At 45.7% G+C, this 26,838-nt stretch overlaps 1 protein-coding gene across 3 annotated transcripts; it reads left to right on the top strand.

The window, feature by feature from the left end:
* Nucleotides 1-186: 186 nt before the first annotated feature.
* Nucleotides 187-25,893, top strand: srebf1 (sterol regulatory element binding transcription factor 1). Of its 3 annotated transcripts, none has more exons than XM_039775958.1 (19): nt 187-446; nt 5,731-6,201; nt 11,663-11,793; nt 11,881-12,030; nt 12,154-12,372; nt 12,473-12,587; nt 12,680-12,858; nt 13,310-13,505; nt 16,828-17,012; nt 17,146-17,407; nt 17,643-17,809; nt 19,711-19,879; nt 20,200-20,308; nt 20,402-20,511; nt 20,646-20,778; nt 21,031-21,187; nt 21,579-21,755; nt 21,967-22,078; nt 22,166-25,893. In XM_039775958.1, exons 1-19 carry the CDS (start codon nt 341-343, stop codon nt 22,384-22,386), a joined length of 3,369 nt encoding a protein of 1,122 aa, XP_039631892.1. In that variant the 5' UTR covers nt 187-340; the 3' UTR covers nt 22,387-25,893. The 3 variants fall into 3 exon arrangements, with proteins under 3 accessions (XP_039631892.1, XP_039631891.1, XP_039631893.1); XM_039775957.1 differs by having other exon boundaries at nt 188-446; nt 11,660-11,793; XM_039775959.1 differs by lacking the exon at nt 187-446 and adding an exon at nt 1,173-1,267 and having other exon boundaries at nt 11,660-11,793.
* Nucleotides 25,894-26,838: the final 945 nt, after the last annotated feature.

Consider the following 26,838-nt stretch of genomic DNA (forward strand, 5'->3'; position numbering starts at 1 on the left):
GCGACAGCTGTGTGTGACTCATACGACTCAGTTTGCAAACAGCGGCATCAATCTGCGCTAACAGCCGCGACAGCGATTGGCTGTTCAGTCTGTTTTCCGCGCAGGATTGGCCACGCAGCCTATCTATCTAACTGTGATTAGCCACGCCGTCTTACCTTCGCGCTTGATTGGCCATTTCAAATGTCAGTCACCCGAGACCGCTTCCTGGTAAGCAGGGTTGAGTTGTGCTTAACTTTGTTTAGCTAGTATGGAAGGAGCGCAACACAGAGTGTGACTGAAGGATTTGAAGACTCGCATCCGCACCCCCGTGCCAATCCCGGGGGCTTTGCCACCGGTTAAGATGGAGCCCCTACCGTTTGATGATGCTTCCCTGTACACTCTTGATGCCAGCCTTGTTCTTAACGAGCCAAACGACATCGACTGTGCTTTGCTGAACGATATAGATGGTGAGTATGCGTACCGTATGACAGCGGGGCTCAGGAGTGGAAGGTGGTGAGCGGGGTACTCGTTGTGTCTTCGCGCCGTTTCCATTGCCTTTTTTATTTTTTTGTTGTTTCTAAATACAAGATGTAGAGTGACGTCATGTGGGTTACTGGCGGGCATTCCCTTAGTGAGGCAAAGGTCACCAACCTCACAGTGTGCAGCTCGCCACTTCTTTGTGTTTCAAAGAGCCGCTCAAGCGTTAAACGTTGCCAACTCTAAATGGCTATTGAATGTATCCGCCGTTCACAGATCTGCATTGGCTGGGAGCTCCCCACATTCTGGAAAGTTCTCCTGTACTGCAGCATGCAATGGCAAGGTGCTTAATGTAGCTGCTATGTCTGCGGGACGTTGATAACTACGCTGATGCTGAAGCAGAACGCCAGTACCCCGACACCTGCACGTCGCTTTTTGGCACGGTGACCGCCAGTAACCCCCGCGCGGCATCAAATGACCGCCAGTAACCTCGCTCGGCGTCCCGTGACTGCCAATAACCCCGCGCTCGTCACCTCGGGCAACCCGGAAGTATCGAACCGGAGTGAGCGCTGTGATTGGTTGCGCGGAGTCACCTCATAGTTCGTTTGCCGGCGTGTGCCGGGCGGGCGGGACGGCTGTCGTGAGGGCGTGGCTCCAGACACCCGCTCGCGCTTTGATTGAAATTTAAGCATCGCACCGAGTGAAGTGATGCAAGAAGAGAGAGAGAGAAGGGATGAAAGCAAATTTAAAAAAAAAAAGTGACCACTAGCAAAGAGTGACTTGCAACCGGCAATGGAGTGCACCCTGGAAGGTAGGGTTACAGCGTTACGTGTTTTTAGACGGTTTGTAGCTAATAAGGTGTTTAGCGTTCAAGGAGGCTGACTGGATGCCTACCTGAGGGCATTATGTGGAAGAGGTCAGTGTTTGAATCCTAAGGATCTTGCCCTGACACAGTGTTGTAGGTCTCTGGAGCACAGGGTTGTCCTGAATCAATAATACATAAAAGGTCTTCATAAAGTAAATATCTGAAAATGCTTACAAGTAAAGGAAAGGGGAAAAATAACATTAAAAACACAGAGCTGCTTAAATAAGCTTAGAGATGAAAAAGTAGACTGATGCAAGTTCACCACATGATCTGGCATACATGTGCAAAAGGAATTGGGAAATAACAGGCTTGATCGGTTAACAGCCGTGGTATGGCGATGCTGTTTATTCATGTACTGGAGGACCCCAGTGCAAATTAGGGGATGTGCATTTAGGAATGAAGCCAGGAAGCACTTCTTTATGCAAAGAGTTGTGGGAGTCTGGGGCGAGGTACCAAACCATAACCACCTTTAAAAAAGTATCTTGAGGTGAGATCCTGGGACTGCTCAGCAATTAGCTAAACAAACGGGCTTGATGGACTGAATGGTCACCTCTCGTTTGTCAAATTTGATGTCCTTTAGGGGCTTTACTAGACCATTAAAAGTTAACCAAATTGTTTTAACTTTGATTGGAAACTAGTACAGGACTTAAAGCATGTCGATGATGTGGTCCTGCTTTTGTTTTCTTGCTCTCCTGGTTCAACTATTGGAGACTTCTGAAAGGCACTGTGTTCATAAAAGCCAGCTGACCCTGGACACTCCGGAGCAGTGCTTCAGGACCCAGTATAACATAATTATAATGTCTGATGACCTAACAGGGAGGGTCCCCCATGATTTTAAATGAAGATGTGTGTCAAAGGGGGCATTGAAGCAAGTGCAATTAATGACAAGATAGGTGAGTTTTTTTTATTGCGTGAGCCACATGCAGATACAGCAGGGGATATAAGGCGTGATCTAGTCAGCCACTGAACTGGGTTTTATTTTTAATATTCTATCTATCTATCTATCTATCTATCTATCTATCTATCTATCTATCTATCTATCTATCTATCTATCTATCTATCTATCTATCTATCTATCTATCTATCTATCTATCTATCTATCTATCTATCTTCGTGCCTTTCATTATCTATCTATCTCTATCTATCTATCTATCTATCTATCTTTCGTGCCTTTCATTATCTATCTATCTCAAAGGCGGACGACCCCCACTGGTTGAGAAATGCTGCTTCTGAACAGCGCATGGTGGCAAAATTGAGCAATTCTGCCCATCCCATCCAGGGTGGCGCCTCCTTGGAGTACTTTTAGCCACAGACTCATTCCTCCACTGCCAAACAAGGTGCATGTCTGGGGGTCTTTTCTGCCTGCTACCATTAGGCAGCTGAATGCTTCCTCCCAACATCCCTTTCTTTCACTCCAGCTACAGGAAAATAATACTGACCCCTCCTACTAGTTATTGTAGCATAATATTTGTTGTATTGTGATTGTATTGTATTGCCTTATATTGTACTTTTGAATTGGTGTGTTTTTGTATTCTGTTTTTGTTTTTTGCTAAGGTATGCATTTGAATTTGCCCTTCTGGTTCAATAAAGTATATGTAATCTAAAAAAGGTTTGCAATCGTCCGTCACTGTAGCATCAGTTTGTGGCAGGGTTGGATGAAGTCTTGTCATTTCTTTCAAGTGAGGAGAGGATGATTTCAAGTGTTTTACATTCGGTTCCACTTGAAAGACAGGAGTCGCACTTTGTGAAGATGTTGGAGATGTGAGGCAATGAGAAGGTTTGTCTGAACATCTAACATGAAGAAAATAAAGAGAGTCCATCTGCTACCGAATCGGTGAGGAGTGAAAGACTGAGATGCTTGCTTCAGTCCAAGACGTAAACAACATTTATTTTTTAGAGCACATTTTCATACAAATGATGTAACGCAAAGTGCTTTATGAGAAGAAGAAAGAAAAATATAAAAATAAGATTAGGCAATGCTAAGTAACAAAGGATAAGGTAAGGTCTGATGGCCAGGAGGGCAGAAAAAACTCCAGAGGGCTGGCAGGGGAAAAAAAACAAATCTGCAGGGGTTTCGAGGCCACGGGACCACCCAGCCCCTCTCTGGGCATTCTTCCTAACATCAATGATTTCAATCAGACTTCATGGTTTTCAGCTTTTCCCAAACCAAGGGGCACACCTAAGTATGAACTGGGCATGGGCTTTTGACTTGGCTTAATGCAGTAAGACCTGCCACGTTGTCTTGGGGCAGAACCGAGTACTGAGAGAGGGACGGTTGCAGAACCAGCAAGAGAGCTTCCGTAACTGAGTGTGCCATGGCCTGTGGGGCGTCTGCCCACCGAGTTGTGGGTCTTCTGTGATGGACTTGGAGGAAGCTGCCTTCAAATAACACCGTGCACCCTGAAAATGCAGGAGACGCGAGTCTTATGCGCAATAGGTGATGCCCTGTGGAAGTTAACAGCAGTTACGGCAGTGATGAGATTACTGCTCTTACTATGGACTGGCAGAGAAGGAAATCGTCAGCAAAAAGTAAGTGGGTGCCTTCCAGACGATTTCTGAATCGTAGTTATCATTGCATGGAAGTGCATTTGGGAATACAGAGGAACAGTTGTAGGGCAGAAGTAAACATGGTGAAAGTTTCTACTGAGATGGAGAAGTGATTTCTAGAATATAGCAGACTGGTGTGTCACTTTGAATCTTCACAAAATCTGACTTGTGGTCACTTATGGTTCTAACAGGAGGATTCTGTCACACCATGGAAAGTTGTCCTGTCTGATTCTTGGTGCATCAATAAACGTGAAGGAAGTCAAGGAAAGAGTTTAGAATAACAAAAAAGAAAGAGTGTCCTCTGGATGTTGAGGGCGTTCTTCCTCTGTCAGTCATCAGTCAGTCAGTTATTTTCCAACCCGCTATATCCTAACACAGGGTCACGGTTGGGGTCTGCTGGAGCCAATCCTAGCCAGCACAGGGTGCAAAGCAGGGACATATACCAGGCAAGGTGCCAGCCCACTGCAGGGCACACCCACACACTAGGGACAATTTAGGATCGCCAATGCAGCTAACCTGCATGTCTTTGGACTGTGGGAGGAAATCCACGCAGACACGGGGAGAACATGCAAACTCCACGCTGAGAGGACCCGGGAAGTGAACTCAGGGCTCCTTACTGCAAGGCAGCAGTGCTACCACTGCGCCACCATGCCACCCTCCACCTTGCAAAGAAATTTCTAGAACAAGATGAAAAAGAAACATGGAAGTACACCAAACTGTCAGTGCCATTCGATAGCAATAATACAACCTCTAAACCAGGGATCTCAAACTCCAGTCCTGGAGGGCTGCGGTGGCTGCAGGTTTTCATTGTAACTTTTTTCTCAATTAGTGACCTGTTTTTTCTGAATAAGCTTCTTTTGAATTAAATGTAATCGACTTGTTCTTGAAGACTCCGATCCCTTAATTGTTTTTTGTTTTTTTTTTTTTTTTCTTTTCCCTTAATAGATATAAAATGAGCCAAAACATGACAGGCAAACTGTGTCCATCATACAATATCTAGAAAGAAAGATGAAGGTCTCAGGAATGTTGATCTGCTCAGGTCCACAAAACATTTTAACAGAGCTCTTGGAAAAGAGAAAATCCGCAATTTCAGACATGTCTGCTATTGCACAGTGAGAGCAGCAACAAGCCATGAAATTTAAAGAACGGGTTTAATGAACAACAAGAATCGGCTTTGAATTGAGCAACTGGTTGGAGTTTGAGGCCCTGACTTAGTTGGTCTTTTGTCTGCTCACTCACTTTTATATATCATTTCTGTTTGGGTGCCGTTGAAGGAAAGAAATGAAGTAATTCAGAGGAACAATGAAGAAATTCAGGAAAACGAATCTTAAAAAACAAGCCAATTAAAATGAATTCAAAAGAAGATAATTAGGAAAAGGGTTAGTATTAAAACCTGTAGCCACTGCGGCCCTCCACAACCCTGCTCTAAATCATGGGCCATTCATTTATTTTCTAATCGGTGTGAAGTTTGTCTCTGCACCAATAGTACTGGGTGCAAAAAGTGGCAGCCAACGTTGAACAGGACTTGGTCCATCGCCAAATCTGATCAATCAATCTCTTTATAGTGCCTCTCATTGAGCATGCCACCATGATGCATTTTTCACAGCCGTATGTAATTTAGATCACTCGTAACATGTGGGCAAATAGTTGAATGTGGTCTTCAGCCTCGAATCGTGTTGGACAGTCATGGCCAGAGACGTTCATTGAGTGAACAGACCCTAAAGATGACCGGACATTTACTAGCAGTTGGGTAGCAAGCAGGCCTGTATTGAAATTGATAGGATTAGACGTCTTGGTTTCGCGGAATTCCGACAGAATACGAGTGACCTTTTTTTTTTTTGTCTCGTCCTCTTTCCTCACAGATATGCTACAGCTGATTAACAGCCATGATGTGGAGTTTCCCAGCCTGTTTGACCATCAGTCATTTGTGACGATGCAGGACACGCCACCCCCTCTTCTTCCTCCTCCTCCTCCTCCTGTGCAAGCACCAAGCAGCTCCCCGCTCCTGGATGGCTTGCTGGGGCCTTCCAGTAAGCCAGCAAAGAGCCCCATTCTGGAAGGCAGCAAGGTTTTCCAGCCGTCACCACCCCAGCCTGCTGCCCCCCCAGTCATTCCGGCCACAGCACCTCCTGGCTCTTCTTCCCCCCGGCACCTTGTCAAGCTGGATCAGAGCCCCAAGCAGCAGAGTCCACCACCGCCTGCACGACCACAACAGTCTGTACAGCCAAGTCCCCCTGCTGCGCCCATAATGACTTCAGGCTTTCAGACAGCTGCCCCGTTTACCCCACAGCAGCCGCATCTGATTGGTTATCAGCCCTCGGGTGGCTTTTCAGGTAAGCACAGTTTACTTTTTTTATTGTATTCTTTCTTCTTCTGTAGATGTGCATTCAGCAGCAGTGAGTGGTTTGTAGGTGGTCCCATTTAGTTGGCTTTCCCCTAGATGACCTGCTTTATTGGCATGTTGTTGTCTCATTCCGCTGTCCCTGTCTGGTGCCATACTGCTTACTCAAGGAGCTTGCTAAACTGCAGAACACATGAGGCGTCAAAGAACACAGCCGGAGGAGGCCTGCTGCCAAAATAAATGTTCATAGTGTCGATGTCTTGACAGCCTCGTCCAGCATTGCATCCTTACATCACCTAATACTGGCCAGCTCCTTTGTCATGGTAGGAGAAAGGTTTCTAAGTCGGAGCCCCCCCTCTCCTAATGTGCAGTGGCAGAATGCAGCCCCTTGGTGGGAGCAGATGGTGTGTATGTGCAGTGCTGGTGATCCAAAGTCCCCTGTTACACACTGTGCAGATAGTTGGTGCACAGCCACTCGGTAATCACCAGATGGCGCCATTTCAGTCCCACCTTCTCCCACAGTGCACTGCAGCGTAGCTGCTGCTGGTTATGCGTCCATGGCTTAGCCTGACCGTGTCAACAGCAGGGAGGCCTTTGTGAGCCTTTCTGTTCGACTGAAGCTTAATGAACTGTGCTTCTCAGCTGTGAGAAAATCGCCTCCAGCATTTGAATATGTGCAGAAGTCCAGAAAGTCTGCAGGGCTTTGCGGTGGGTGGTAGAGACTAGTAGGCAACGTTGAATAAATAAAAAGAGGATGGCAAGAAGATGAGCGTTGAATTGCGTGTGCTTTATTTGTGCAGCTTCTCCACTGCAGTTTTACAATTTAAATGCATAATCTCAGTTGTCAGTCCCTACATGGTCTGTACACATGACACATATATTGTGTGTGTATGTATGTGTGTTATATATATATATATATATATATATATATATATATATATATATATATATATATATATATATATATATATATATATATATATATATATATATATATATATACACTGTATATTAGTGCCAATCCTGCCATCGACCCCCAAGTTTTCCCTGTAACTTGGAGGACCTGCTTGCAGGGTTGAACGCAGATTAACGTCACACCCAGGAGGAAAGGATTTCATAATTCTGTTGAGAAGAACAGTCCATACAGCCCAATAGGCTTGCCAGCTCGAATGACCTAGTTTATAGCAAGAAGTTGAGTTTTGAAATGCTACACTGCTTTGCAACTTATCCCATGTGCCATGTGGTTCTCTGTGTGAAGAACAACTGTGAGACATTTGTGTGAAATGAACCCTTAACACGTTTCCATCTGTGTCCCAGTATTCTTGTGTGTTGATATGAAAATTGTGAAGTTGCAGCTCAATGTATTAAAAGTCATGATGGACGCATCAGATTTTTATTTTTTGGTCTTTTGACTTTGCATTTTTGTGTGTCTTTAGGATTCACACGTCACAGCTTTAAGATGTGCGTCACTTTTTCAGAGTTGTGGCGCTAACCTGTTAACAGGTTGTTCAGTCTTGGTTGCTGGCTTATAGCATGGCTACATTAGGAGTCTCGTTGGGTGCTGGCACACAAGCTCTGGACTTCACGGTTCAGTTGTCCCGTGCACATACAATTTGCTTTCGAGTTTCACCTCAATAAATCTGTCAAATGCTTGTTACAGCTGCACATGTGTTTTGCATGTGCTTGTCTGCTTTCTCTCCATGCAGTTTTATTTTACCTACACAAAGAACACCATAGTTCTATTGTAAAAGTATTGTAACAGAGTAAAAAAAAAATATATATATATATACTTTGAGCTTTCAATGGATTGCGACGTTTTAGACATAACTGAAGAAGATGAGTACGATTTGTGGAGGTGAGGCTAGTGCAGTTAGGGTTGTGCGGTAAACTGGTCTTGAAAAAGTACAGAAAAACCCAAAATTTCAAATGGTATGATATCAGCATTTCAGAATTTTTTCAGTACTGGAAGTAAATTCCTCCCCACCCTTTCCATCGACACTCACTATTGCAGTTGTGGAAAAATGTCTGCTTTGTAGACGTCATGGGGCAAAAGTACATGCTATGACATGATGGGAAGTTCATGGGGGAAGGCCTCCAAACCCTGTTTATAACTCAGTTGGGACCCCCTTAACCCCCCTATTACTTTGACACGGAACATCATGGAGGGACCCCCACCTATGTCTTCAACGTGACGAGTACTTCACAGGGGATCCCCTCCACCCATGAAAGCTGCTATGGGTACCAAAGTCCAAGTTTTAGTGCTGATCCAACACTATATACCTCGTATCTCTCAGTCCTGGAACCCGCCTAGTTGCTCTTCTCTGGACGTTTTCTAATGCTGCTGTTTCTGTGGCCAGGAGATCAAAACTGCAGGTGAGGCGTCACCAGTGTGTTAATAAAACTTGAGCATCACCTCCTGTGACTTGTACTCCACACATCAAGGTGCTATATAACCTGACATTCTGTTAGCCTTCTTTATGGCCTCTGAACACTGTCTGGAAGTTGATAGTGTGTACCACTCCCTAAGCCAGCACGATTATAATATGCGCTGCCAATCTAGAGGAACAAATAAAGAAATGATCCGGGGCGTGAGCAACTAACATTACTTTCCTACAGAAGCACATCAGTGGAAGCAAATATTAAGTTAAATGAGAAATGTTATTATACTGTAAATAAAAAGGAAAGATACAAAGCAAACAAACCCCAATACACAAAATGCCACTCTGCCACGCTCCCCGACCTCTATACACAAATCACAAAACAAAATGCTCAACAAAATAGACCATTAATACGCAAATAACAATTGTAAGAAAGAAATGAATGAGAACAAGAGTCCTTTAAGAGGCGGCACGGTGGCGCAGTGGGTGGCACTGCTGCCTCGCAGTTAGGAGGCCCGGGTCCTCCCTGCGTGGAGTTTGCATGTTCTCCCCATGTCTGCGTGGGTTTCCTCCGGGTGCTCCGGTTTTTCTAGGTTAGGTGCATTGGCGATCCTAAATTGTGCTTTGTGTGTGTGTCCGCACCTGTGGTGGGCTGGCACCCTGCCCGGGGTTTGTTTCCTGCCTTGCGCCCAGCAGACCCCTGTGGTCCTGTAGATAGGATATAGTGGGTTGGATAATGGATGGATGGATGAAGAGTCCTTGAAACATCCACAGCCATTAATGATCCTCTAAAGTCTTATTATTGTGAAGGATGCGCCGGCCGTACCTCATGTCCTGGGAAACTCTTATCATACATACACCATCCCCTACGCTGGCCCGTCATGTCCTCTCCCAAATAATTTCCACACACCCAGAAGAAAAGGAAAACGATTCTTCCCAAAACGAACTGGAGTTCACCTGAAGGTTGTGTAGATTTCCCTCTTGCTTTTATTTTTTTGGAGTCCGACTTCTCCTTCTGATCTGGCGCGCTCTTCCCTTCTTCTCCACCTTTCTCCCGCCATGGCTTTTCAAGTATGGTGGGCTCCTCCCCTTACAGTTTATAAGGCCCTCTGAGCCAGGTGGTCCAATCCGCATGACCCATTGGCCGGCATTCCAGTATTAAAAGGACTAGGGAAAGGTGCAGACTGCCAGTGAGACACGTACACACAACAACCATTACAAGTGCTGAGCCCAACGAGACTCCTAAATCCTCTTAAGGGGGACTTTGAGGTTTCAGATCCCCCCCACTGTGTATTCATTAAATATGTGTTAATTGGACTTGTGTGAGTGAGTGTGCCCTGCAGTGGACTGGCAGCCTATTTAAGGTTGGTTCCTGCTTGTGCCCTGTGCTGCCATTCCCTACAGTGCTGAAGTGTGTAAGTGGCTAACAAAAAACGCTTTAGCTGGTGGTCTGCAGTGAGAAGCTGCTTGTTCAGGTAGGATTTGGGTGCAACACAGGAATAAAACCTAGCTGATGTACCCTATCATTTACTAGGGGTTTGTGTTTTTAGCCTTCCTTATCCCTGTGCTGCTTTGAGTTTCGCAATCTCTGTGTGTGTGAAAGGCGCTATATAATCAATAAATGGAATCATTTCTCTGTATGTCTGGGGCTGTCTTTAATGCTCGATTTTACTGTTCTCAGTGTGCGTCTTTAGTGAGTGCTGGGTGCTGCCTTGTTCACATGTGTCACGTGTGGGGGTCTTGCTGTTCTACTGTACCCTTGATAGGATAGGATTGACCGCACTGTATGTCATTTTTAAATACCATTGCAGTGCTGGCCTTTTTGAAAGGTGCTATTGTGTGTAAAGGAAAGCCAGAGTGATTGCCGCCTTTTTTGATATTTTGAGTACTTCCCGGCTTTTTGAATTTCTGTGTTTTAAATACTGGAGCCTCATGCCCCTCTTGAAACTTTTTAAATGGGTAAGGCACCTGAATTTTAGGTACAGGGAGATTCTAACGGGCAGGGCCCCCGAGTTATAATGTGTTACCCTCGTAATAATGAAGTAATAGTAGCAAAAATCAATACACAGCATACCTTGATCGACGTGTAATGGATCCAGTCACATTCAGTGTTGGAAATGGTCGCCTTTGCAAACCCAGATCGACACACCACTCCATATTAGCAGGCGAGGGCATTGTAGGGGTGATGGCAGCAATTTCCTTTTCAGTGTTTCGCTGTAATCATTCCCTTGTTCTAGCACACTTTTTCCTTTCAGCGCTCCTTAAAAGGAAGAAATCTGGAGGTGACAGGTCCGTGGAATGAGGTGGCCATAGTCCCTTTTGAAATAACCCGATTACCAAAAAAGCGGTTCAATTTGTGCCATGCTGCGAGCTGACGTGTGACAGGCTGCCCCATCTTGCTGGAAATAACCTTCACTGATCTCACGGTCATCCAGTTCATTCACAAACAAGTCCAAAAAGAGCACCGTGCCTCACTCGTTTGTACATTTATCCAGGAATACTGTAATCTTTATTTCAGTTGGATTGCTTCATTATTAAAACCGTAATTCATCATAACTCGCGTTAGAATCACACTGTATATTTTAGTGCTCTTGTGATGTTTGTTATGCAATTCTATCAACAAATGATTTTGTTGTTTTCCTCCATATTGTATATTTGTTTCTAGACCACTAGTTTGGTTGTGTCACATTATGCAACTCTAATTTTAAAATGAGTGAAGGTGCCCTGCTTCAGACTGTCGTTCATTTATAAATAAGTCCTCCATGCTGTACAGTTGTTTTAATGTTTTGTGAGCCATCTGCTCGTTGTCTACGCCATCCAGGACTGGCCTCCTGCCTTGTGCCTGATGCAGTCAGAATAGTCACTTGCACCCTATGACCCCAAACAGGATGAGAGCGTTAAAAGGTTATCAGGTGGTGTGTAGTAAGCATCACCTGCCTTATCTCTTTGTGTCTGAACACACAGGACGGCCTGCTCTCTGCATGTGTATGCCCTGCAAGTTAATCAGCTCCGCTTATTGATGTAATGGCCTTGACTTTTCTTTTTTTTTTTTTTTTTTTTTCTTTTCTCTAGCAGTGCAGTCGGTAGGTACCAGTCAACCGATGCCCAACATCTTGGCTTCTCCGCAGCAGATCCAGTCCGTTACAATCCCTGCTTCTCAGCTTCTGGCCACAACCGCCAGTTCCACTTCATCCACTGTCTCTCCAGTAAGTCTTGGAAAGCTGGTGAGGTTTCTGGATTGAGTAGGTAAGTGCCATCTGTTGCTCAAGTGCCTCTGACTTGTCCCATGCCAGGTGCTTCTGCAGCCCCAATTCATCAAGGCCGATTCGCTGCTCTTGACGACACTCAAGCCAGACGGCAGCTCCTTGGTCACTGCAGTCAAATCTCCATGCATCACCACTCTAAGCACGTCTAACTCCCCAGGGCATAACGCTTCTATCCAGGTAGGCCTGCCTTAATGGATTTGTGGCCTCAAATGCCTGTCAACTGCTTGTACTCAGTTGGTCATTTTCTCAAACGATAATCCATTTTGTTGATCTCTCACTGCTTTTCTGTGTGTTTGCCAGGCGCTGGTCAGTGGCGGTACAATTCTCACCACAGTTCCTTTGATGGTGGATGCTGACAAACTGCCCATTAACAGAATTCCTGCCAATGGCAAGCTGTCGAGCCTGCCGAACAAGGGGGAAAAGCGCACTGCACACAATGCCATTGAGAAGCGCTACCGCTCATCAATTAATGACAAGATTCTCGAACTCAAAGAGTTAGTGGTGGGGAAGGAGGGCAAGGTAAAGAAGTGCCCCTTCAGTTGGCGTTTTACGCCCGTGTGCCACTTTTTAATCCTTAAGAGCTTTTTTTATTTTTGTTGTATTCCAACTGCACCTGCAGCTCAACAAGTCGGCTGTTCTGAAGAAAGCCATTGATTACATCCGCTACCTGCAGCAAGCCAATCAGAAGCTAAAACAAGAGAACCTGGCACTAAAGATGGTGGCTCAAAAGAACAGTGAGTCCCTTTAAGAATGGGTGCAGAGGCATGACCTGTGCTTGCCATCGACTCTTTTGAGCTTAACTGTTCTTTTATAATCCTTCTTTTAGAAACACTTAAGGACCTGGTGGCATCAGCTGGGATCTCCATGGAGATGGAGGTTGACGGGATTAAAGCTGAAATGCTGACTCCTCCACCTTCAGATGCTGGCTCCCCTTCTAACAGCAGCCATTTCTCAAACTGCAGCAGTGACTCTGAACCAGATAGCCCCTTATGTGATGATGCAAAGGTACTTAACCATGGGTGTAAAAAACAACCAGACTGCCTGGTTTATGGCCTTCCTGAAGTGCGGATATTAGACTGTAGGAAATATCTGCCTTAGAATTACGCCCTATAGAGTAGGAATGTGTGCGTTTGGATAGTTAGAAACAACCCTGGGCATGAGATTGGCGACACCACATAAAAGACCCTTAGCTATATTAACTTTGAGAACAGAGCATTGAGTTTTTACTCCATGTATCCCAGATAGACAGGACTGGAGCCCGCACACAAATGTGGCTGAAACGTGTTGCATTTTATTCAAATAATGTGCTATTCTTCCAAAAATGTAGTGAAACCAAAAGATCCTTTGCCACCCATCCATGCATTTCTTTGGAAATGGATAATTCAATTTTTCATTCTGTTTCTCTCTTGGTTTAACATATGCACTCTTTTATTTATTTATTTTTTTAATTTCCCAGACCTCCCACAAGCAAGAGATGCCTTGCTCTACTCTCATGGGCATGCTGGATCGCTCCCGGATTGCACTGTGCATCTTCACCTTCCTCTTCCTCACATTCAATCCGTTGTCATCTGTAATAAAACCTTCAACAGGCTTGTCTGAGAGCAGCAGTTTTCAAGGCCCTGGGAGAAACATGCTGGGGTTCCAGTCTGCAGGTATGTTGCTAATGCAGGCAACTCGGGGCTTATGATGCTTGGATTGGACGGTCACTACTAGAAATAATTGGTTAACACTTTAGTTTAGGTACTGCAAAAATGTACCTGTTACACATATACTCTTGGGCAACCTTCACAAAGGCTACTTTTAGGGTTGAAGGGTAAGTTTGGTATTTTTCAATTCAAAGTAATTTCTTCACAGACATGACAGAGATGCATTTGGCTCACAAAATTTGTGTTCTAAAGTTTAAAATAAAAAATATCTTGCCCGCTGTGGCGCCTTACAGAGGAAGGTTTAAGGCAGGAAGGAAAAGCTTAAAAACTTGCTAAATATGTCCATTTTTTTAAACCAAGATGGTTATTGATCCGCACCTCTCTGTGTTTCCGACACATGTTTGTGACAACAAAAGTGATCAGGAAATACTCATTTTATTGCATATTCCTGGAACTGTTTTTCTGTTCACGTAAATATGGAAATCAAAAGAAAACCAGCCAAGTGGCACGAAAAGTTTTACTGTGGTTTGGTGTTTCAAAAGGAAATCGCCTACACAAGGGTAGGGCAAAAGTTTGTTGTGCAGAAAGACAAAGTGTAAAGCTGTCACGTACAGCTGGTCGTCTTTTAAAATGGCCGAATCTCATAATAGTGGTGGTCTTTTGTTCAAAAATGACATGTAGAAACTGTTTTACAATGTGTGGCTTGATACCCGACGGCTGTCTTGACATGAAGAAATCTACGTATTTGGTAAGCTTTTCCGACCCTGACCCATACAGTGCAATTTAAAGTGCCAATGTGGGTAAGATTTTTTTTTTTTTTAATTTCTAGAAAGTGATTAACATTATTATTATTATTATTATTATTATTATTATTATTATTAATAATAATAATACGTTTTATTTATATAGCACCTTTCCCATGCTGAAGGCACTTCAAAGCGTTTCAGAAAGAAGAGCAGGATATATGTAACATTGGATACAAACATTAGAATGGGTAAATACAGGATACCCAAAGCATTAAATAGATTAAAAGACAATAAATCAGAATAAAATACTAAATTCAATACCAGAAGAAAATCCTGAGCAAATAGTAGCATTTGTGATATCACACACACACACACACACACACACACACACACACACACACACACACACACACAAATGATCCAGAGTATCCGGGGAAAAAAAAGGTAATCTGAAAGAAGGAAAAGAATGTCAGGTCAAGTTAAACGCCTTCCTGAACAGTTGAGTTTTCCGTTGTTTTTGAAAAGAATGAATTGTGTCAGCTGATGGTCATTAATTTTGGGAGGTCATTCCAAAGTCTGTGTGCTATACAGCTGAAGGCCCTGTCAACCCACAGCGTGCAAGTTGGTGTGGAGTACAACAAGATTGCCAGAATCGGAGGACATTAGTGGGTGGACAGGAGCAAAGTGATGGAGTAGGTGGTGTGGTCCAGTGCAAGGCCTTTTAAAGCTTTGTAAGTTATTAGTAGAATTTTATATTCAATCCTGCAAGACGCAGGGAGCTTTTTGCTCTGCAGCCCCACAGCTCTGGAATCAGCTCCCTGTTGAACTGAGAACTACACAAAATCTGGACACTTTTAAAGCAAATTTGAAGACTTTTTTATTTAGGAAAGCATATAACTGCTGAGATTGTAAATTTAATCTAGTCTTTTAAACTTTTCAACTTTGTGGTTATTGCTCTTGTTGTAGCACTTTGAGATTTTGTCAATGAAAAGCGCGTTATAAATAAAATCTATTATTATTATTATTGAATGCTGAGCAGGGTGGATGTTACGAAATTGCTGTTGTGAGTCTGTGTAAAACAACAGAGTTTTGAATCAACATCTTATATAAGTCTCATAACTTATAACATCTTAAAAATGTGGCAAAGGCACACATACCATGTTTGTGAAGAAATGACTTCACCTTGAAAAATAACAAACTTCTCCTTTTTAATAACACTTACAAAGCATCCATAAAGTGGTCATTCGTCTGCGCCATGTCAGTCAGTCATTATCCAACCCGCTATATCTTAACAAAGGATCACGGGGGTCTTCTGGAGCCAATCCCAGCCAACACAGGGTGCAAGGCTGGAACAAATCCTCAGGCAGGGTGCCAGCCCACCTCAGGGCAGACAACACACACACACACACACACACACACACACACACACACACTAGGGACATTTTAGGATCACCAATACACCTAACCTGCAAAAACCGGAGCACCCAGAAGAAGCCCACGCAGACACGGGGAGAACATGCAAACTCCATGCAGGGAGGACCCGGGAAGCGAACTCGGATCTTCTTAGTGCAAGGCAGCAATGCTACCACTGCGCCACCGTGCCATCCTCTGTGCAATGTGGAATAGTAAAATAACTTCACTTTAGGATGGTCAGAAGTTGCTTAACTTCGACACAGTTCTCTTGATATTGCATATTTCAGTATGTGATTTGTGAATCCTTCACACATCCATAAGCAGTTTTACCAGAATATCAAAGGCTCCTAACGTGCCACGCTGCACAGATATCAATAATCACTTCACTCATGTTTTATAAGCATAATTAAGACCACAAGAAAGTTTTGTTAACATCTCTGTCCTTGTAATATTTCTATTGCACTATTATATTGTATTGAAGGTTACTTGTGTTCTGTTCTGTTGTATTGTATTGACCCCCTTACCCCCACTGCATGCCCGAACCAACCTGGAATGGGGTCTCTCTTTGAACTGCCTTTCCCAAGGTTTCCATTTTTTTTCCCTTACAAGGGTTTTGTTTGGGAGTTTTTCCTTGTCTTCTTAGAGAGTCAAGGCTGGGGGCTGTCAAGAGGCAGGGCCTGGAAAGCCTATTGTGACATTTCTTGTGTGATTTTTTTTTTTTTTTTTGGGCTATATAAAAATAAACTGTATTGTATTGTATTGTATCTTATGAAATAAGAGTAAATGGGTAATAGCCTAAAGTGTTAGTGAAGTATTCCTGGTGGTGTTTTTGTGCTCCTTCATCTGTTGACTAGTCTACAAATACTACCATATAACAAATATTTTAGTGTCCAGTTGACCTCAAATTATTAATGGTAGGGTTTACCGTTTTCCTGTAGTGCTTGATATCAAAGTATGTATATATAATATGTGTGTGTCTGTGTACGTATTCTCGTATGTATATATATGTGTGTGTGTGTACGTGTACATATGGCAGATCTCGAGTATTCAAATGTTTCCTGAACTTCACCCAAGCAGGTAGATGTGTTGCACATGCGTCCAGTCCAGGCAGGGTAGAAGAAACCAAATACTCCCAAAACGACTCATTTTTGGTTCTTGTGCCTCTACAGCAGACAACCTTGGCTGGCTTGACTGGATGCTGCCGACACTCTTCCTCTGGTTGCTTAATGGTGTACTGGTACTGCTCCTCTTCATCAGGCTATTTGTCTACGGTGAACCCGTCACCCGTATGCATTCGGGATCTTCAGTGCTCTTTTGGAGGCATCGCAAGCAGGCGGACCTCGAATTGGCCAGGGTGAACAGCTTCTCTTCCTGTTCCTTTTTTTTTTTTTTTTTTTTTTTTTTTTTTTTTTTTTTCCCCTTTCTTGTTGGGTTGAAAGTTCAGGTTCCAGACATACTCTAAATATGTCCTCATCTCTTCCTTTCAGGGTGACTATGCTCAGGCTTCCCAAAACTTGTGGATGTGCCTAAAGGCTTTAGGCCGCCCCCTGCCCACCTCTCATCTGGACCTGGCCTGTAGTCTGCTGTGGTCCATGTTGCGGCTGATTCTGCAACGTCTTTGGCTGGGGCGGTGGCTGGCAGGACGCGCTGGAGGTCTGAGTCGTGACCAGCAATTGCAAGAGGATGTGCGGAGGAGCTCACGAGATGCTGCTCTTGTGTACCACAAGCTGAATCAGCTGCACATGACAGGTGGGATAATACACAAGTGACACTATCGGGCATCTTGTAGGCTCAGCTGGGGTTAATCAATGGAGGCCGCATAGGAATCCCACAGGACTAGAAGTGGTTAGGGGAGGCTGTTCTTGACCGCAGGATCCATATACGCTGACGAGCAACTCTCCCCCGTTCCTTTTTACACAGGGTTGGCTTGTACCATGGCAATGCTCTGTGACTTCTGACACCATTTCTACTCTTTTTCTATTAGGAAAGCTCCCTGGCAGCAACCTGGCAGCAATCAACATGGCCCTGAGCGCCGTCAACTTGGCTGAATGTGCTGGCGAGACAATCTCCGTGGCAACATTGGCTGAAGTCTATGTACTGGCAGCAATGCGTATCAAAAGTAGCCTGCACAGGACGCTGCATTTCTTAACGGTGAGTCTGAGGGCAACACCTTCGGCGTCTTTTGGTGCCCGTCAGAGCTGTGTGTGTTTTGAGCTCCAAGTAATTGGTTAAAGTAAAATAAATGCTAGAAGGTAGAAATTTGCGCTGTGTGGAATCTGTGCATGGGTCATTACATGAACGTAAGAAATCTGACAATCGAGAGGAGACCGTTCAGCCCACCAGGCTTGTTCATTTAGCTAATAGCTAAGCTGTCCAATATCTCACCTAAAGAATGTCAAGGTTTCTGCTTCAACTCCGTGGCTTGGTGGTTTGTTCCAGATTCCCACAACTCTTTCCCACACCAGTTAAACCTTAATTTGCAGTGATGTTCTCAATTATCTGCATCACCATTAAGTTGAAGGAATTCTGCTGGATCTGCTTTATCGATGCCTTTGAGAAATTTGAAAACCAGGATTAGGTCTCACCACGCAGTCTCCTCTGTTCGAGACTAAAGAGGTTATTCTCTGAATCTGACAGAGTACAGCATGTCCTCGAGGCCTGGGATATGCTGGGCCTTTCTGTTCTGCACAGCTTTCAAGCGCGTCTTCCTCCATACATAAGAAATGTGACAAACAAGTGGAGACCATTCAGTCCATTAGTCCTGCTTGTTTAGCTAAGAGCTCAGCTGTCCCAGGTATCGCATCCTGATTCTTCTTAAAGGTTCTCAGCGTTTTTCTGCTTCGACTCCATGACTCGGTAGTTTGTTTCAGATTCTCACAACTGTTTGTGTAAAGATGGGCTTCCTGGCTTTAATCCTCGATTCCCTTCCCTTTAACTTCCATTCCTGTCCTCGAGTTCGTGACTCCCCCCTTAAGCTGAAAGCGTTCTGCTTTATCGATGCCTTTGAGGATAATGAAGACCTGGCCGAGACCCCCACACAGTCTCCTCTGCTCAGACTAAACTGGTTTAATTCTCCGAGTCTGTCACAGTAAGACCCGTCCTCAAGTCCCATGATGCACTTTGGTTGCTCTCCTCTGCACAGCTTCAAGTGCTGCTTTGTCTTTCTTGTGCCGTGGTGACCAGAACTCTACACAGTACCCCAGAGGTGGTCTCACTAGTGCATTATTGTATATCCCGTCATTTATAGTCTACAGATTTTATGATCTAACCATACTTTTTAATTGCTTCTGTGTATTACTTGGATGATGAAAATGTGTCAACATAAACCCCTGTGGTTGCTCCCTGTAGCTCGTCTTGTATTTATAATTGATGTTCCTTCTACCCACGTGTTGTGCTTTTCTCCATTAAGCTCCATTTTCCTAGTGTTCCCCTTCTTAATGGAGCCTTTCTAAAGAGTTTCTGCTGCCTCCTCAGGGTCTGCCATTGCTTCAATTTCAGTATCATCTGCAAATTTCACCAGTTTTCTAACTAAACTGAAATCCGTGTCATTAATGTAAATCAGAAAACGGGTAACAGTCCCAGGACAGACCCCCTAAGGGACTCTCCACTGCTGACCCCATCCTCCTCTTATCTGTGCCCGAGATCCACTTTTTTAGGTTTACCTCTGATGCCTTGAGGGTCTAGTTTCAGAATTTTTCTTTAGCGTGAGACGATCGAGTCCAAGGCTTTATGAAGGTTGTGTGCTTTGGTTTTGTCAACTGCCAAAAAAGAAAAAAATCTCAAAGATTGGTTTGGCGAGATCTTCCCCTCATAGACCCATGCTGGCATGTTATTTAGTATGCTATTTCCATACAGACACTTTTCTAATTTATTTCATAGTGCAGTTTCCATAATTTTGGTTCGTACAGAAGTACGACTTGTTGGTCTGTAGCTACCGGCATCCATTTTGTTTCCTTCCCTTGAAGATCGGAGTCTCACTCTTACAATGTTCCAGTCCTCTGTGACTGCTCAAATAAAAATGTTTGTTTTATTGTTTTTTTTTTCACACCCAGAGGTTCTTCTTGAGCAGTGCCAGGCAGATCTGTTTATCTCCCAGTGGCACAGTGCCTCCAGCCATGCAGTGGCTCTGCCACCCCCTTGGGCACCGCTTCTTCGTTGATGGAGACTGGACTGTGCGCAGCACACCCCGAGAGAGCATCTACAGCTTGGCAGGCAACTCAAGTGAGTTGGGCATTCACTACTAATTTTGGCAGAGGGGGAAGGGGGTGGATCAAAGGCAGATGGGACAGTGTCCTAATTTTGAGAAGGAGAGTGAGATGAGGCATGGATGTGGGGGCGAAAGTGCTGTAGAAGTAGGTTGAGTGGGGTTGGTCTGATAGTTTAATGGACAGCACTTTGTAGAGGGGGAGTCACATTGTACCATGATGGGGGGGGTGAGGACTAGAGCTTGCACTATTTGAACTGTAGTTTGTTCTGGTGATGGTGGTAAGAGTTGGTGACCTCACTGTTAACTTTGTCCTCGCTGGCTTTTGTTTCTTCAGTCGATCCTTTGGCTCAGGTGACTCAGGCCTTTCGGGAGCACCTGCTCGACCGAGCCTTGTACTGCATCGCCAAACCAGAAAGTAATGAGGTTCAGGCTGAAGGGGCAGGGTAAGTGCTGACCTGCCCTGTAAGAGCACGCATGCTGGCGATGGGCACACTCTGTGGCCTGGTTGCTGACCAGTCTTATTTATTCCTTGGCAGAGAGTTTTCTGACGCTCTGCAGTACCTGCAGCTCCTGAACAGCTGCTGTGACGCCGCAGGAACCACTGCTCAGACGTTCGCCATTGGATCCAGCGTGACCACCAGCACAGGTGTGTGAAATTGTTTTTTCAGTTATCTTCTGTGTGTGTGTGTGTGTGTGTGTGTGTGTGGCAGCCTTGGAACAGCTGCAAACCAGGCTGTTGGCAGACTATGACAGCAGGTGCCTTCTCTCTTGACCGCGTAGGGACTGATCCTTTGGCCAAGTGGTGGACGTCTCTGGTGGTGGTGGCAGTGAACTGGTTACAGGGCGATGACGAGGCAGCCGAGCGCCTCTACGCAGTGGTGGACTACATGCCCAAGGCTCTGCATGGCAATGAGTAAGTTCCCGGGAGAGTTGTATGGGAAGAAGGCAAGATGCCGCTTGCCTGCTGGGAGAGTAATTTTGACACCGGATGTCTGTTGCTCGTTTTCTGCTTTTTGTTACCATGCCCGTGGGATGTGTTGAGTCTTATTCTTTGGAGCCGAATGCCATTTCCCTGGCATATCACCCAGCTAAGCCAATGCCACTGGGTGTTTTTTCCTGTAATTTATTTTTTTTCTGTATCATTTGGCTGTTTTGTCTTCCACAGGAACCCCTTACCTCGGGCAGCACTCTGCACCTTCAGGTCTGTACGCACCCTTCTGTCCAGCCAGGAGAACAACCAGTTGACGCTGGCACACTGCGACAAGGCCAGTGGGTACCTAAAAGAGAGCCTGTCCATAGTGCCCCTTGGCAGCATTGACAAGGTACAGTACGTGGCAGCTGGCATCAGTGGGAAGAGGGCTGACAGTCATCCAGTGTTTGTTTCCACTTATTTGCTTGTTATGGTAACGCCCCCCCCAAACAGGGGGCTGCTCGGCTCCATATTGCTGTGGCTGATGTATTGAGCATCCACATGGAGAAGTTAAGGCCGTTGCTGTTGTGCATTGTGGTTGCATTGCATGTCTGTTCTTCAGTGCAATGCATCTGCCGTGCAGTACAGAGCCGCGCCGTATGCTTTGCTCACGGGGAGCCATCCTAATGCCACCAGGCCCCTGTGGCATTTCTGTCCTACAGCAGAGGCCTACAAGGAAAGTGATGGACATCTGGTGCTCCTTTTTTTCTAATTCCATAAATGTATTTCCCTCTCTCGTATAGGTGATGCAGTTGCTACTTTGTGACCTGCTCCTTGTCACCAGGACGAGTTTTTGGCAGCAGCAGCGTCCATCGCTGGGTAACTCCTTGCAAGTGTCACCCTTGGAGCTGTGTGGCTTCCAGCAGGATTTGAGTACGCTCCGTCGGCTGTCTCAGAGCTTCCGGCCAGCAATGCGGAGAGTGAGTTGCTGTTGGTGGGGTGTGGGGATCTAAAATTTTGTGACCTGGGTTAGTGTGCTGGTCTTGGCACGTTGATCCTAAACCAGGAGGTCTGAAACGGTGCCCGTTGTGTGTGTGGGAGAGCTGACAGATGACACCTGCTGGGCAATGCCAGTGGGCTAAGCCATTACTTGTGCCATGCTGACTGCTCTTAATGGATTTCTCTTGGCAGCTCTTTCTGCACGAGGCCACAGCTCGGCTCATGGCTGGCGCCAGTCCTACTCGGGCTCACCAACTGCTGGACCGTAGCCTGCGGAGAAGGACCACACCGACCAGAAGAGCAGGTGAATACTGTAGGGGGCTACATCACCAGCAAGTGGGGGTTACAAAAAGGATGGTCTTGTGGCTCATGTATTGTGTTCTGCCTGTAGGAGAGCTGGCGTCGTGCCCTGGAAAACGCGAGCAGGCAGAAGCGGTTCTGCTTGCCTGCCGTCATCTCCCTCCTTCCTTCCTCTCTGCGCCAGGGCAACGTGTCGGAATGCTAGTGGATGCCGCCCGGACCTTGGAGAGGCTCGGTGCTAAGAGGACACTTCACGACTGTCAACAAATGATCATCAAACTGGGCAGCGGCACAACTGTGGCATCCACATAGTAGTGGGGGCGCCTGGTGAATTGGATGGGGTAGGGGGGGTTGAAATATCGAGTTATGGGTAACGTTTAACTTTTTTTTTTTTTTTATCTGATGGGTGAAAAGGGACATTGGCTTTTTGCAGAATGGCAGCTTTTGTTGTAGGTACCGGGCTTGGCCACCGTGTGGCACTGATATGCCAGCATAGTGTGTCTTCCCCAGAAGTTTAACAGGCACACAATTGTTTGTCAAAGCTCCTCTGCCAGGGTCCTCCGAAGAGCTGGCGCTTCCCAAGGTGCACTGCCCTTCCGCAAAGGCCTGGGCGTCCCCTTTTCCGTGTAAATAGTGTACAGATCCTCCAAGTGCACCTCACTTCTGAGGAAAACGTTATTTTCATAGAGTCGACGTTGTTTTCCCTCTTGTGTACATAGGATATTTATAATTTTCTAAAGGTACTGATGCCATTGTTCATTGTATAGCTCCTTTCAGCACGCGTCGTGGCTGCATTTGGATGATTTACAGCCGACTGCTCATCAGCACGAGGTTCCCTAGCGGTGACACCGAAAACCTTAGCAAAGATGCCAACCTCTTTTGTTTAGAATCCGTAGGTACCAGTGAACCAAAAATGACCGCTTCCCGTTAGCGGCCACCTGTACGCATTTAACGGAACAGTTAAACACTTCAAGTGAACGTGGCCAGCAAACCGGCACAAGCGCTTGGCTTGCCTTTCAGGGTTCACTTTTCGTCCAGCTCTCCGGATGTTTTTTGTGCGTTAGGCAGGCCGACTGAATGAAAGCCCCTCGGGAGATTGTAAGAAGTGGGGTCTTGACTTAAAACAATAGCACAGCCTGCAGAATACAATGGGACTTGGGAGCGATGGAGTGGTGAGCGAGTACGAGAGAGCAGCACGCGGAGTGTAGAGTTGAACTTCAAGACGCGTTGCGGCCGATCTGCTCCACCGGAGCACAAGAGGAGATGGACTGCAGGGCCTGGCACATGGGGGCTCATATTGAGCGTTTTGTAAGATGGAGAACTGTGACCGTTTCTTTTCAAAATGGTGTAGGCCGCTTGTTCTTGTGACGCCGACTTGAGTAACGGATTTTTGAAATGCTCCGCTTCTTTCTTAGTCGCCCCATAACTACTGGGCCAGTGAGGTCCGAGATAGAAACGTCATAAAATATGAATGTGAGGCTAAAGGACAGCATGTCTGCTTTTATTTCTGGGCTGTGTATTGCATATAACACGACTGCAAACGTCTCCCTCTTGGTTATAAAACTACAAAGCACAACCCAAAGGGCTACTCTGAGCTCAAAGCTCGTCTCAAACAGTCCGTCAGTCCCAAAATACCTTCACGTATAAATCATCATAACTGTGGCAGTTGAGTTTAATCACAAAAACAATTACTTGGACCCCCGTGCCAGTGTAGGTTTCTTCCCACCATGCAGAGACGTGCAGGTTCGGTGAATTGGTGCGCTAATTTGAGCCATGTGTGTGCTTTCCCCGGGAATGACTGACGCCCGCTTCTGGGCTTGTTCTGGATTTGCCCCATGCCAGCTGGTATAGTCTATGCCCCCTCCCCTGGCCCACACAACACTGGTCTGGAGTAAGTGGGTTAGAACATGGCCGTTACTTTGGTGAGAGCGTTACAGGCCAAGGCGTAACGTGAAAGAAGTGGAGGCCGACCGACTGCTGCTAGAGTTTCAGTAAACCTCAGAAGGATTTAAACTTAACTAGCAGTACTACTTAGAAACGACCACTGGGAGGCAATGTTTCAAATACAAAGGTGATCAAAATAAAGTTTCATTCTGTGAAGATGTGACGTATTGCCACCGGTGAGCCACTTCGTGCCCAGCTGCCCTCCTCTTCTCTCCCCCCACACTGGTTCCAGCCCAGCGCTCTCATGAAGGTTCTTCTTTACCTCATCTGTCCCGAACACTCACTTTGCTCGAGAACCTTTGTGGCTCATCCTTCTACTTCTCGGTGAGGTCCTGTCCGGCCATTTCTGCTCTTGACACCCACTGCAGGTCTCAGATTCTTTTCTTTTCATTCTGACCCTTGCCATCCCTGCCCTGTCCTTTTTTTTATTATTTTTTTTAATCTCTCTGGATGTTATTGTGGCTCCCCCAGTACTCCAGTTCTCGGTTGCTGTGGTCTTCCAAGGACCTCCCAAAATTTCCTACTGTTGATTTTTCGAATACCCAGTACTGGCGCCGACGGGCATTTTCAAAAGTAATTTGCCCTTTCTGTCGTGGTCACTGCGCTGATTGTACCTTGGTTTGTGTCGTCGATGTCAACACCAGACAATCGCGTGCAATCTCCGACAGCCCTCCACCCTCTCACCAGGGGGGTCTCCTGTCAGTCATTTGTCCCCAAGGGGTGAACACAACAAAAGACATTTTTATTCCCAACGTTTTTTTTTTTTTTTTGTTTTTTTGTTATGTAAAGCATTGCCCGGAAGTAAAAGCTGACATTCTTTACTGAAGTCACCTTTTCATCCAGCATTCGTATTTTATGAAAATGAGCACAACCAAAATAAGCCATCGTCCCAATCTTTGTGTTTCTTACAACAGGGGGTCCAGAAAGAAAAGAAAAAGTCAAACTGCTGCCACTGCATTGACTTTATAGTCTTAGACGTGAAACATTTTTAATACGGGATTCAACAACTGGGCCGTCATGCGGGGTCTTGTGGCTCTTCGGTGCATGGAGCGGTATGAAGAACACCAGGGTCTGCTCGGTGAGCTGGTCAGGGCCGTCTTAACAGCACCATAGGACCAACCCCCGGGTAAAGTAGTTCGCAGTGCCCTCTGTTTTAATAGCAAAACAGAAATATGCATCAGAAACTTCGTGGGCCCCTATGCGAGTAGGACCCCCTGCCAGTGCCCGTTATTAATAGAGTGGGAAGGCGGAGTGCCGACGTGAAAGGAGCGAACAGTTGGGAGATTTGATTTAAAATGAACAGACAGTGCCGTAGACTTTAAACTCCAGCAGGTGGCAGCACTCATTTGTCACAACTGTGTCGTTCAGGTGATGAAGGAGCGGCAGGACCAGAAACGAGTCTAGGAAACCCTTACAGTGGGGTCCAGTGTGTTTAAGATGGGCAGCCTCTTCTGATTTTGGCCCAGTCTCGAGTACCTGTCCGATATTAAACCTTTCCCTGTGAGCAAGACTAGAAATATTCTACCGCCCGACCCTTTTATCTGTCCATCCATCATTCCATTGAATCTACACTTTGGCTCGAGGGGAGGCGGTACCATCTTGGCACACATCTACGCGCTCTTGCCCACTGCCACTCAAAAATGCCTTTAGGCGCATTTTACAGATGTTGAAGTTCCCTGGAGGGAGCCGCTGGTCCACCACATCTGCTTTGTTTCACCCGTAGGGGGCGATTATTTGGCTGAGCTGTCGGCTCTCTTCAAGATTTCGTCTTGCCAGGAATACTAACTGCTGTTGTTTTACAATTTTTTTTAATGGTTTAAAGAAAAGCACTTTACCATTGTTATACTTTAATTTATTAAAAATGTACACAAAATACCTTGCTCTGGTTTCTTTTTCTTTAAGCCTCGCCCATTTGAGCCCCGTTCGTTCGGCGGAGGGCGCAAACAGGTTGAGCGAGGAGCAGATGGCTCAGGCTCTGTGAATTCTGCGCAGCAAGCGGTCAACTGCGCGTCGACTCGAGCGCCTAATTGCCTGGAACGAGGCGCTCTGTCAGCGGCGAAATGCCATCCACTGTGGCACGAAAACACCTGAGCCGGACTTGGCAGCTGCACCCAGCATGCACCAGGCCACGTCCATCCCATCGCTCTTCTGCAACTGCTAAAGGCTGAATGCACTTCCATATGGAGGAGTATTTTGGAGAAAATTAAAAAAAAATACAAACATAAAACCTCAATGATATGTGAGCATAAATACATGTGTCAAGGAATAGTTTATTGTTACATGTATGCATTAATGCATTTATTTCAGCGACCCCGCACGCAACAAATAACAGCTAGAAATTAAAACTGTCGTCTTCACCCGTCAGAATTGCGGGGGCGGGCTCTATAGCAAGTACTGTGTTTTGATTGGCGAATCGTCAGAAGCGCAGATGCGCACCTTCGCAGATTTGCGCATGCGTATAAGCCGCACGATCCCCGAGGAACGCAAGGCACTCACTGTGCGAGTGTGAAGAGGACAAGGGTGCAAGGAAAAAGTCGGCCGCAATTACTGCACAAACCAGCCACTTTAATTGACGAAGCCCTGGAATCCTCGTCCTCTTAATAACATTTCAGCATTTCTCACTGCTCAAGGCACTTTGCACTCCACACAGGGAGGATACAAACCCATGATCTCTTTACTGCGAGGCACCAGCACTACCACTGCACCACCTGATTAGAAGCTGTGTCGCGTCTGACTATTAATGTAGCTACCTGCTGGCCAAAGATTTGCGTGGGCTGTACTGACGATTCACCAATCAAAACACAGCATTCACTTGAGCTC

Source organism: Polypterus senegalus, chromosome 13, assembly GCF_016835505.1.
Source record: "Polypterus senegalus isolate Bchr_013 chromosome 13, ASM1683550v1, whole genome shotgun sequence".
Lineage (NCBI taxonomy): Eukaryota > Metazoa > Chordata > Cladistia > Polypteriformes > Polypteridae > Polypterus > Polypterus senegalus.